General features: G+C 39.2%; 1 protein-coding gene across 11 annotated transcripts in view; it reads left to right on the forward strand.

Annotated features, from left to right (window-relative positions):
* The window catches only part of LOC108973233 (cAMP-dependent protein kinase type II regulatory subunit), a 71,480-nt gene that overhangs the window by 37,387 nt on the left and 20,169 nt on the right, over positions 1-13,924 (forward strand). For 4 of the 11 annotated variants that reach the window (XM_018940310.1, XM_018940311.1, XM_018940313.1 and 1 more), the window contains exon 1: positions 4,063-4,208. The exons of 5 other annotated variants lie outside the window; for them this stretch is intronic. In XM_018940310.1, the coding sequence (XP_018795855.1) occupies positions 4,147-4,208 (62 nt within the window). In that variant the 5' untranslated portion in view covers positions 4,063-4,146. Of the gene's footprint in view, positions 1-4,062; positions 4,209-4,683; positions 4,771-13,924 lie in introns of those variants that run through there. 2 more of the 11 variants (XM_018940309.1, XM_018940314.1) reach the window with 2 other exon arrangements.

Here is a 13,924-nt window from a genome sequence, read left to right on the forward strand (position 1 = left end):
TCAAATAATCTAACTGAATAGCCGAAAAGCAAACCAGCGTGCATTAAACAGACTCTTTCTTCAGCATCCAATGTGCAGTAATCGATAGCAAGGCTAAGCCACAACACCGGGAGAGAAAGGAAAGTGAAAAGGAGGAATGATTCGAAAGAGCGCAATGAAGGCATGAAAGCGGCCTCTCTTTCTTTACCGTTAATGAGTTCTGATTCACTATAATTTAAAAAAAATCTAGTGTCTTTCTTTACCGTTAATGAGTTCTGATTCACTATAATTTAAAAAAAATCTAGTGATCCTTCCATGAGTATATATGTATATCAAACTTTTTTGTTTTTAGCTCAACCACAACTGTGGTGCCACCCCTGCGCTGTAATTCAAAACTTTTCGAAACTCTATTTTTAAACTACGAAGGGTATACGTAAGTCACTTAGATATTGGAATTTCCTAAGCCACTAAATCCACCTCCCTCACCATCGCTTGGTGTTACTGTTTCTATTAATATGCCTTTGTGCATATTATCAGATGTAAACATGTTTGTATGTATACCATATACATACACACATACATACACACAAGTATGTAAATATTAGTGGCATTACAGCTGCTAGTTGTTTTCGGTGTTCGCCTAGTTGACCCCCACTGGAGCAAATTCGTGCATGTTTGTGTGTATGTTTGCTCACAGCTCGCTGCTCACTCGATCACTCACCCACCAGGCAGTGAGGCTTTCAGCTTTTCTGTATTTGACATTTTATTTACTTGATTGCTGCGCTTTGACGTCGCTTATTTAAGCATTTGTAAGTTCACGTATTCGTATTCCAATACACGCGTCCGTACAATGCCAACATTACCGACTACATACTTACATACATATGTACATGCAAATGTGTATTTGCTGTGGTCGTTGTTTTTTGCTTTTATTTTAGGCGCTTCCACGTAAGCTTCGCGGGCGCTTTACGTGCTGTTGTCGCTTTTATCGGCGACGCGATGTGCTTGGGTATTTCGGTTAGTCCGAATTCGTGCTTGCTTTGACAGTTACGGCGATGCTTTCATTTGATATTACACTTTTGCTTCGAAAATAAGGTGAATTGCTCCAAAATGCTTACCCCATGCTCTGATTACTGCCTTACATACACACATACATGCACAAAAGATGTCTTCAAAATCGATGTGCAATCATGTTATATTTACACTGACCAATATGACACAAACACAAAGGATAGATAACTAAGCAAACGTCAAAAAAATGTCCCCCTTCCGGAGCTGTTTCGCTAATTTTTTCTTTAAGAAACTCAAGTCTTCGCTTTCGGTTATACTTGCAGTAATGCTTTGAGTGATTTGTCTCTTGGGTTTTGTCTTTCTTTAAAACAAAATTTCAAACAAGCAAAGACTTTGAGACCTCCACAGAAGTAGCACTACATATTTGTCCTTATTTGTTATGTGTCTACCTTAATGGCGATTAATTATACAATTTATATTGCTCGATCGTATCTGTATTGTTCGTTATGAACGTATGTATGTATAATATGTACTAGTAATATATAATATGTATGTATATAGTGCATATATTGGCTGCAAAATCCTCAATACTGCATTAGGCCATGGTCCACTTCTCAAAAAAATTGCCAATTATGGTATAGAGAAGAAGTATTGAATATGCACATCCACGAGGTATGCGCACGCATGTTCCAATAATGCCATCGATTACCTGAATAAATAGCCCAAATGGCACCGCAACATACGAACGCATACCTGTAATTATATTGCAAGCGATATGTACTCAAGTACAAAGATATGCACGTAACTCTAATTGTTCGTTCAGTGTCACTGACAGCCAAGCTTTTTCGAGCTGCTAGAAATCCAACAAAGCTATAATGCGTCTGGCCACCTCCGCTGGTAATCATTAACCTAATTTGGCATTCCAGGCGACAGCTCCAGGGCAACCACAGCGAGCTTAAATTCATAGCAAAATAAATTACGAAAAACAAAAATTAAAATTAATAAATCAAGTCATTACCTGAGTGCACATCCACACATTGACATACGTTTCGGGTTATTTCGTATATTTACGAAGTGTGTAGTAAATACCTATTTAACAATTCTGTTGAGTCTTAATGTGGCTTTAACTTACCGTTATACATGCAAAATTAGTTGGATGAGTTAATCCCACATATTTGGATTCATCGACGAATTGCTGAAATCGCGGCTAAATTATAGCGATTTGTCTTTACTACTAACGTTTTCACGTCATTCGATTCATACATACAATCATCCAAATTGCTTTGCGCAACTCCTGCTTTGATATTCGTGTATAGCGTTGATTTCGCGGTAGCCCGAGGACGCTACGGATGTGGTTGAGCAAGTAAAATTTTGGATTTGCAAAGTGATCCTAACAGTAAACACTCCAAGTGCGCCTCCGTTTTAATATGAAAGAACAAAAGCATTTGGTGGAAGTTCGCACCAGCCTCGGCTTTCTCAGTGTCTCCGGTTACACAATTCACTGAACCGTTGCGTGCTTGGATTTTATTGACTTTGTTGTTGTAGTACATAGAAATTTGGAAACTGGTTTAGGCCACAATTTTGCAAGAATTCGTAAAAAAATTTTTTGAAACTTACTCATGTACCAAGAGTGCAGGTTGCTTTACATAGTACTTCTAATAGCAGCATGTGACGAAATTTCAAGGTGACATATGTTGCACGTCATATGAAATCGGATATGTTATATGGATATTTCATGCGCCTTTCTGTATACATATGTATGTGTGCGTATTTTAGGAAGTTTTTTGGTGCATGATAGGTGTCGATTAATGACGGTGTTTTTTAATATTTGTCTTACTGACTAGCACAGATTCAAATTATTGGTTCGCTCCATTTGATGAATCTGAATTGTTTTGTTGTTATTAGTTAACAAGGATGTTTGGCAGCTTTATAAGATCAGCAAATTTTTTAAACAAAAACGGTTTTTATTTACATTAAAACAATCTCCTAAGTATGTCTATAAAGCATAAAATACTGGCTCGCATGCAACTATTGTGTGCAACAAATCATTAGTGACACCCTGTATATTTGTGCGCTTCTGGGGGTTTGCTAGTGGACATGCATATTGGCATTGTTAATGGATCTCCCGCTGGTGGCTTATAAATGTCAATGTTTTATGACACCTATTCGTGGCAATAGCATCTGTTCCCACTGATAAAAAAACATAGAATTAATCATGAGGCAATAATTTATAATACAGTTATCTCAATACTGGGCCCACAATTTAATTATATTGTAACAGTAAATATATTTATGTTATGTTGTAATGTAGAAAAACTCAAAGTATTTGTATTTTTGAGTATACGCAATAAAGGTTCTACGATTTCAAAAATGGGTTTACGATAATAACTGATTTGACTCAAACAAAATATTTATTCAAAAGGATTTCTTTTGTTGATCAATAATATCGCATGTTAGATAGCTAAAGTCTTTGAGAATACAAAGTTTGAAACATATGTTTCAATTGGTGATCAACGGGGGCATTTCCTTCAAATTGTATGTATCGAATCTATGACAAGTAACATTAGCGTTTAACTCGAAGATCAACTTTACGGCTTAGATAAAAAAAAAAATCTCAAAGAATCATATATAACTAATAAAATATAATTTCGATGGCATATCATCTTCTTCCAGCTTAATTCATTTCAATTGAATGAGGCTTGTTTTAAAGCTACGCGAAAAATTCTCATAACCACAGAGATTCGAGTTTTTGCCTGACAATTAAAGTACACATAACGCACAAACCGGTTTTTAACAAGCACTTGACTTTTTAAGAAACTTTTTCATGGCGAACATACGACCGAATGCTCGGCATTCATTTCCATTGCCTTAAATATTGATATGAATAGGCAAACACTTTGGCTTCCAACATTTTCCACTTGAAAGTTCGATAATTCAGTTAAACTGATTTTTATTTCATTAAAATACTTCACAAAGCTGCGTGTGTTTCAAAAAAAAAAAAAAAAAAAAAACAATWAAAAAAAAAAAAAAAAAAAAAAAAAAAAAAAAAAAAAAAAAAAAAAAAAAAAAAAATTCAATATTAGTGAAGTCGGGTGACGTCGTACTTAACAAACAACTGCAAACACAAAAGCAGAAATAGTGAAGATACAACCAACGATGTCTGAAGGAAGTGAGTGCTCGGATGAACAACCGCCGAAAGCTCAGGCCAGTAAGACTGCGTAAGTTCTAGTGTATACTTAAATAATTGTACCGATATACAAATGGATTACATTTTGAGGTGGTCCTTAAAGCTAAAGCCATACAAATCTCGGAGCTGTAGCTCTGGCTACTTCAGTAAATTTATTTAGGACCCCAGTTTGCAATGGAAACTGCAAACGAGCAACGATGCTAAAGACCCAATAAATAAGGAAATAGCGATGAGAATTGATTGCTTAACAGCGCCATAAACAAGAAACAAAAGGGCGCCTGTGCTTATGTATATGACGCCGTTATTTACACTTCAAGTTAAGTGGCTCGCTCCATTCGTCGCCATGCAAAAAGAGTGCAAACGACTCCATGGCAGCAATCAGCAAATTTTCACTTATCCTGAAAGCTATAAAGCGCGACAGTACACGTGACAGCGTTTTCAGCTTGACACAGGCTTGACACACTAAAGCTTTCAAAAATTCTAAATTTTAACTTCCACTTTATCAGCGATTGTTGCGGCTGCCACTCGTGACATAAATGGGAATATATACACTAGCGGGTTGCCACATCTGCTATTGAGGTCGACTAAATGATGTAAGTATGTAGACTTTTAAAATTTAACCTTAATGGGTAATGAACTTAGTAGCATACACATTTGTAAACGACTACTATATGTCACAACTAACTATATCCTCACACATTTTGTCGCCCTTTTGACTTCGGACCCTTAGTGTGTGGAATTTCCAGCAGGGCAATGCATAACAAAAGTCGAAGCAAACAGTTCGGCAAAAAATGCATCAGTCTACATATTTACTTACGCTTTCAAAATTTGCAGTGAAGTCGAGAGTCACTTAGAAAGGTAGCTCAACTAGCATTAGCCAAACTCGAAAGCCTGTGTATACATACATACATGTGTGTGCGTACGCCAAGGCAGCCCACCTTGACCCATTATTTGCAGTTGTTGCTATTTCAGTCTAGTCGAGGCGACGTGTGTTTGTTGTCGATTACAAAATGCCAACTGAGCTTTGCGGCCGAATCCAGCTAATACTATTCCAATGCATCGATTTCATTGTTTATCTGACGCCAACGGCTACGTAGGAGTCTACGTACAGACTTATGATCCTATACATGTACATACCATATACCATATACACGTGCATGCCAGTCGTCTGTCGGCCTACCAGTCAGTTTTCGCTCTGTTCTCAAAGTTATTTCGCTCTTTATTGCTTTCGTTGCGAAACGGCAAAAGCTTGTTCCGTTTGAATTTGTGGCACTTGTCGCGTTCGTGGTGCAATGCGGTATTTGACGTTAGATTAGTGGCCACACACACAAATACATGCATTACAACAATAAATACGTTTGTATGGCGCACTGCTACCTTTTCGCAATGCATTTAATTGCGTCTAGCGGCTATTTTAAGAATTCGCAAATAATTCATGGCGATTACGCTAGTTTATGGCGTGACTGAGCTAGCTCTTCTGGGCTTTTGTCTTTGACCAATTTGATTGTGAATGTTTGCCAGGAAGAGTCACTGAGGCAGGTTATTTGTTCAGCGGGCATCAAGTGCATTTAGAACCCATCCGTGTGGCCTACAAGGAGAATAGAAGCCAATATAACTTATTCCGACTTATTTTCAGTTTTGAGGCGTTTACCTCCTCCCATCTTTTTCACTCAATTTATTAGCGCCTATACGGGGTTTGTCCAGAAAGTAACAGGACTGAGTCGATTAAAAAAAAATATTGTACAAATCGTAATAAATTCTATAAAGGCTTTCAAAATAGGCTCCTTTTGCGTCGATGCACGATTTCCAATCGGTTGTCGTGGTGCAACTTCCAATCGGCTGCGATATCTTGTCGGATTCGATTACCCTTCATTTGAGTCGCTTGAAGACTTCCACGTAGAATTTGTCGTTGGCGGTTTGTCCAGGAGGAACAAATTCAAGGTGAACGATGATTTTGACTTTGGATTTGCTAATTCTTCAGCAACCTCTTCCCGGCCCTCCAAAAAGGCCTGGTGCATCTCGCATAAGCAACATCTGGGTATGCCTGTTTGACCATATCAAACGTCTCTGTCGCAGATTTACCGAGTTTCACACAGAATTTAATCTCGTACCTCTGCTCTAATGAACGCTGCATTTACGGCTTGCGTCACTCACAGAAACACGTCGCGCGAAAATGTTTGTCCTGACTCCCCAGGTGCTCGGAGACTTAAACTGTTTGAGACTCGAACGTTAGCTAGGAACGCCCTGTACCGAATCTAGACGGTGAGCGCACGCTCCGAAATATAGTCGCGGCCTAAGAAAGTCAGTCTATTATCTTCCGGATAAACCCTGTATTTTTGAAATGTTTATATGTGGGAATTGTGGTATTCTCTCCACTCGTTAGCTACTAGGGGCAACACTCGCCGGTCTCTTCTTTGTTTGCATGGTACGCTCAAGAGCTTGTTCAGTGAACTGCATAATTTGCGGCAATCGAATGGCCAAAACAATCGTACGGTGCGGGTAAATGGTCGAAGTTTGTATATATGTAAACGCCGTCAGTTTTTTAAAGCCCACAACGGTGAAAAATGTAGGGTTGTCAGTTAAATTAAATATATCTTATTTTTCATCGCTCCTCTCCTCTACTGTGTCCCATTTTTGCACTAACTACTTTTCATTGCTCCATTTTTAGTTTCATTGTTGTTGTTTGTTGTTTAACAAAATATTAACTTTTCAGCAGAAGCATGAATATCAATTAGTGCGGCGTATAAATGCAGCTACAAAGTGTGCTTGTATCGCCGGTGCTAAAATATATATAAATATGTAGACACGACTGCAGACGTACCGTTTGTACGTATATGTGCGTGGGGAGGAGAGCGCCAGCTTTCATAATTATGCAAATCGTTTATCCGCAAGCACAGAACTTTGTGTTTAGTTTCAAAACTTTTCACTTTCGACTCAAATGCGTGCACATGTACACCTACCGCACCGCAACATGTGTACGAATGTGCATTAAGCCCTCGAAAACAAGCACTTACGTTTTATTCCACGCGCATCCCTGCTTCCGCGCCGTGCTATCTGCCAGTGAGCTGCCATTTTGTTTGAGTTAAAATGAATTCCCTCGCTGGGAGCGCCTCGCCGATCCGGCGTGAAATGTCGACGCTCGCACACACACACCTTCATTTAATCTGGCTCGTCTGCTCGCAGCGCCATTAATGCCACTGGGCTACGGCTGTAAACCGCAGCAAGATCCGTAAGTTGCCGCCTCACCGACTGCTGCTGCTGCTTCGAATATGCGTCGACTGCCGACTGCTAAACGCTTGCGCTTACTCAAATCAGGCGAATCGGAAAAAGTTTTTCAATTAAATTCATTAATATGCAATGATTAAGTGGTTGCCGCTGCGTGCGTCTCCATCGAAGAGCTTAGCTGTTGTTGTTGGTATATGAATGTATGGCTTTAGCATGCCGTACAGTCATTCAGTTCAGTCATCGGTTGCGGCGATGAAGGCATTGATGATGACTTTGCCACCTTCGCTTCGGCCACCAAATTGCCCAGTAAACAGTTTACACCAACGAATGTGGGTGGTCCATTAGATATGCATAACCGAACACACATATAATACTACTGTGGGCAATATATAGTAAGACTTCTTAGTTTGAATTTTTCGTGAAAACGCATTCCTCGAAATATAGAAAAAGTCTTCGGTGATAATTTTTTGTCGCGAGCAAGGGTTTTTAATTGGTACAAATTACTCAAAGAGGGTCGAAAAGCTAATAAATCAATTGGTGCTTGAGCATCGACGGTGTGAAATAATGTTTTCCGACTACCAGGAAGTCGTGAAACGTACTTTATTGGCGATGAGTCCTGTATCTATGCTTACAACTCAGAAATAGGCGATGAATTGACGGAATATCGTCTCAAAGGTAAGCCGAACCCGGAAAAAAGGGAAGAGGTTATGCTAAAAGTTTTCTTCAATTATCTAGGTGTGGTTCATCCCGAAATCTTTCCGACCAGCCAATCCGTCAAAAAGGAATAGACATGGTCTCGGTTTAACTTTTTAATCTTTAACGCAAATGAAAAATTGGAAAATTCGCTCCGCGCTTGAAAGCGAATGATGAATTTTTGAATTACATGAATGCCGATACTTAAGCTCAGCTGGAAAGCACAAATATTTAAGCTCGTCTCCTAAAGAAAACCTCTTCGGAAACACGCTGCAGTTTGTGATTTGAATTTAGTTTGTAATTAGCAAAAGTTCTCAAAACTTTTAATTCAAAATAACGTAATTTTGTGGCATGTCTTCGGTTGCTGTCGTTGATTGCCACAATTTTACTTCGCGCTCGTCCCTCACACCTCAATGTATGCATTTTATAAACACATTCTGTGAAACTCATTTTAATGATGTTGTAGTTTTTGTTGTTGTAGTTATGGCCATTAATTTGGCGTTGCTATAGCTACCGGCAATTTCAGTAGATTGCCGCGTGATTTAGTTAAAAGTTAATTTGAATGTGCGGTGAAAATAATAACGGACTACACCCATCACTCGTAACGTTACTCATACGCATTGCCTTTGCTACCCGAACACCAACACGAACATACCATTTCAGAAGCACTGATTCCAATTTACGATTATATTTATTGTTTGCAAGTCTAAACACCTGAAGTTGTGCGTTCGCCTTCCTATTTATTCGGCAAAGTTTTCAAATAAAATTCGCTCGTGAGATATTTACATAGCGTTAATAATCATAGACGATTTGTTTACCTTTCGGCCGATATCACTCATTCTCAGACGTCGAAATAGCTCACTTACGCCTGGCATTAATTTAGCTTTATTTGCGATCCGCAACTAGGCGTCTTTCAATCCATCTCAGCTGCCATTAACACCTATGGCCGAATCTGAGGCTGGAACCTATTGTGGACGATAGATGGCAAGGTTCCCTTACAATGACCGCAGACCTCTTGTCTGTGATATATGAGGAAATGTGACGATGGCTGGCTATTTAAAAAATATTGCATTGCCTAGAAAGACAGTGGCAAACATTTATATAATCAGTCTCCAATCGTATTTTTCTACTAGAGCAAACCTCCTCGGACAAACATGGAAATCCACCTGTGTATTGTGGTTTAATGCGGCTCGTCTATGTAGTGTTTATAAGAATACTTATATACCACTATTCTTAGAACTACTTCACATCGCAAATAATATATGCATGAACCTAACTGTTTGTTTCCAGGAAACCGTTTAATTGAACATGAAATGTGTTGAAATTCCTAATTTAACGCTTATAACTTGAAAATATTTGCTTCCATTGCTTTTGAGTCATTCTTAAATTTCATGTTGCCTTGTACGTGGACACGAGTATTCAAATGTTTCGGCAAGACGAGCCGCAAAATCACCCATACGTGGGTATTTTCGTGTTCCTTAGACATCTGCATGACATATGAGCTCGTGTTGTGAACCGTAAATGCCGTAATTGAAGTGATATTACCGCATAGAGAATACAACAAAAGGAGAGAAAGAATGTTTGTTGTGCAGTTAGAAGTCATATTGCAAATCTAAATGAGCCATACAAATTATTGCACGAGCGGATTATTGAGCTCCGTTGACTTCGCTTCGTTTGTCAATCTACAATGACAACAACAATAGCAATATTGTGCAATTGGATGAGCTTTTTAGCTTTCGAGAAATGGCTAAATGGTGTTGGTAATTTGTCACATTGAACTGCAAAAAGGAACACCTTGGGAAGCTTCAAAAGTTCAAACCATTCATGACTCGTGAAGACTGCTTCGTCCCATTTTTCTCAACGAAAGCTTTTTAGATCAAGTAAATCCGTAGGCTGACTTATGTACATTAGTTTTTCCTACTGGGCCGCCAATTAGGTGCCCAGCGACTCCAATCAACTCATTTATTGACAAGTGGCTCTCATGATACGCATTACACGGCAAGTGGCACTCGCACTCGGGTAGCACCGACGCGTCTCAAATCCAGACAGACGTCGTCTAATGTTTCACCTGAACAACAGTAATAACAACAACGAAATAATAATTGTTTGCAACAATTTAGGTTGTAATCTGACGCTGCAAATGCAAAGTCGTTGCTGCAGTTGTTGTTGGTGCATAACACAAATAACATACGACGGCATAACAATGCAAACGAAGGTGTTGACAGCCTCGGCCAGGTATTATGTTTTAATTCGTTTTAATTCTCCTCGATGTTCGTGCAATTTCAGCTCAGCGTTTTTTGTCGGCTCATTTGCTCTGCTTCAGTTTTGGCTCGAAATTTCAATCAGTCACGTACGATTCTATACCGTTATGCGTATGTGCGGTAGGTGAGCTATGTGCATTTGCGCCGACTTTGGATCGCACTGCCGAAAGCAACCGAAATCGTGTGTGTGAGTGTGTGTGGGCTTCCACTATAACGTTCGCACACGTCTATAAGGTGGAATGAAATATTTTACGAAATTTCCATATTTTTTTGCTATTAAGCGCAGCAATGTTTATCGGCTTAATTAGTGCGACGCAGGCGATTCACCCGATTTCGAGGAAAAAATGTTTTGCACGTTTGCATCTTGGCGCCGTCACTTTTCGTTGAATTTAATTTCCTTAAACACGATGCCCTTATATGTGCACATGGGGTCTTGTGACCCTTATCAAAAGTCTTGCACTATCAAAATTGCGTATATGAACATGTGTTTGTATGTAGTTCGCAGTTCTTCTGACTCCATACATCGTGCTGGTAAACCGGGTTTCAAAAAATCCACCAAAGGGGGATGGTTAAACTAATTTTATTACCGCCAAAATCTTAAAAACAATATTTTAAAATTTCGAATCGCTTTTTAACGGAAAATAAAAGAAGTTTGAATTTACACTTTTTCTTTTTTCCCCTAATTCGTGTTGCAAAAGTTGAAATAAACTCCGAAAATCAAAATTTGAAAATTTTTGTAACAAAAAAATTCGCAACCCTGCTGATATATACATATGTACGTGTATGTCCGTGCGTAGGTAGACGTGTGTGTTAGATATTTGATGGCTTATCGGGCAAGTTACAACCAATAAGAAACGATACGTCTCCGCTGATAACAGTAATTAGGAGATTAAAATAATATTGCTTTTGGAGAGACTCCGAAAAGCACTCAGATATGCAAATTATCGAAGAAATAAAATAATTGAAATGATTTGTAAAACATGTTATAGCTACTCCTTCATTGACATGAGTGATTCGAGCGGCCTCAAAAGGCTCCCTCTAATATCATGTAAAGATGATTTTTGCAACGCCAACAACAGATGTTTCTTTGTCTTCTGATTCCAGGAAAAATCGAGTATATATATACATATTTGAAACTTGCTAAACTGATACTAAATAGAGAAAATAAGCGAAAATAACGAAGGGTAGACACTTCCAAGTATATATGGTCATACATACAAACATGTTCATATACGTAGGTTCAGGCAACTATGTTATACTTTTAAGTCAAAAGTGGCGAAAAAAGCTAAATATTTCCATATTGACCCTGCATTCAATAAATATTCGCGAACAACAACCGCAACCACCCCACCATATGCCTGTAAAATAGAACTCCTCGAAAGCAAATGCTTTTGAAGTATAACAGAAATATTTCAACAAAAATTGCATACAAATAGAAATGCAAACAACACTACTGAATGCTGCTTCAATTGCTGTTGGGGCACCCTATCGGCCACACAATCGAAGTGGGTACGGGGTAGAGTGCACAGCTTCGAATGCTATTGTTAATTGTTGTTGCTATTATGCATTTCGATGATCTCGATGTATGTGACTGTCTGCTACTACATGCTACTTATGTATGATTGATTGTGCATGTGTGACTGATTGTTCATGTATGTCTGTGTGTATGTAAACACACACTCATATTTTGTGTGCGAACGAAACGCCAATAATAACCTGAAGAACAATTACATTAAGCGCTTTTATCGCTTTGTTATCTTCGACACTGCCAGATACCCTGCAAAATATGCGACAAGTCCGGGATGGGTGCGCGATTAGTCGTAATGTAGGACGTCGAGTCAAGTCTGCAAAGAGATTCTAATCGTAAAACATAGTACAAACGGGTAAGTCCATGCAAATGGTAACACTGAAGAGAAACGTAAACAAAGATTCAACTAATCTATCTCCAACTATGTATATCCTAAAGATATGTGTTGGAACTACAATAGTTCATTCTAAATTGTAACTTACAGAGAGTCATTCGAATGTACCCTCTTTAGAGATTACTCGCACAATCTTTTGGACAGTACATGCTTAAATATATTTAAAATGTATCGAGCTCTACAAACACGCCTATCCACACATTTGTAGGTGCATTTGCCTTCGACTGGCTAGGACAGAGGAGAGAAACAAGAGCACTAGAACATGGCAGGGGCGGTGGAATTCCTCAACCAGAGGGCGCTGGACCGATCCACTTATACCGGACATCCACTTGTGGATAAACAGACAACATGGGGACCTAGATTTTCATTTGACCCAAATATTTAGTGGATAGTTCCTTTAGAAGCTACCTTTTCAGATTCCACAATGACATTAGTACGAACTATCCGACGTGTACAGAGTATATAGAAGACTCTGAACATTTATTATTTTATTGCTCTCGATTTTCGAATACAAGGAAAAAAACTAGAAACCACACTTGGTGGTAGTTTTAGTGCCAATCGACTGATAAATGCAAAGCTGTCAGCGAAGCGTCAGGATGATGTCATTATGAAGACAAAAATGAGAATTTTTCAACAGACTAGGCATTCCTCAGTCCGCGCAATAGAGGAGACTTAAATATCTTGTCTCCCGGTGGTTCCGTGGGAGAGTCTTGAGTTGGGAGTAGGTTAGGCATAACGGATTAAAGTTCCACACTCCGGCTTTCGGTGCTTCCCCCTACCATAAAAAAGGAACTTATCGCTGAACCGAACATTTGGACTTATACTATTATACCCGTCGCCTAGGACTAGATGCTCGTGTAACCTCGGTCCCTTTAACCTCATTTAAACACATTTTCCCACAGTAGAGCTGACCCTTTGCTTTCTTACAGGGTGCCACATATGTTTTTATATGTGCTAAGCCTTATATGTTTGTATGTATGTGTTGAGATGCGCGTGTGCGGAATTTGTCAAATGGCAGCGTTGCTTAGTTTGAATCCTTGCATGCAAGGCAAACCAATCGATCAGCTGGCCAAGCTGTACTCGTACGTTCTATATATGTATATGTGTGTGTACGATTGTTCTCATACGAGTTTGTATGTATACACATAAAGCAGGGGGCGATAAAAGCCAAAGTTGACAGACATTTTGATTTACTTGGACAGGCAAGACAGACAGTTAGTCGGCCAATAAATCAACTCAGATACAGTAAGTGGGAAGCGCACTGCGTCACACTTGTGTTTATAAGCGTGTTTAAGTATGTGTGCACAATAGTCCTAGCAGCCGCTTATGTGTGAAGAACATGGTCGAACTGCACTGTCCAATGGCATGGGAATTATACAAACAGCAGCTATTGAACGGTTTTTTTGTGTCATTATATGAATGCATGTGGTGGTAGTTGTCGAATAGCCGCCCAAGCACTTAAGCGTACAAGCGTCAGTCTGCAGTGTATCTTTGTGAAATTTATTGGGCGCCGAGCGGAATCGGTTGAGAGGGTCCCGGTTGGGGTAGGATAGCAATCGTAATTTAGACTTGCGTTTATTGACCTGACTGTTAACGGCGGAGCTGCTTAAAGCAGTAACAAATTACATTTATTAATCTATAGAGTT

This window comes from Bactrocera latifrons, unplaced genomic scaffold (genome assembly GCF_001853355.1).
Source record: "Bactrocera latifrons isolate USDA-ARS-PBARC rearing strain unplaced genomic scaffold, ASM185335v1 scaffold_47, whole genome shotgun sequence".
Lineage (NCBI taxonomy): Eukaryota > Metazoa > Arthropoda > Insecta > Diptera > Tephritidae > Bactrocera > Bactrocera latifrons.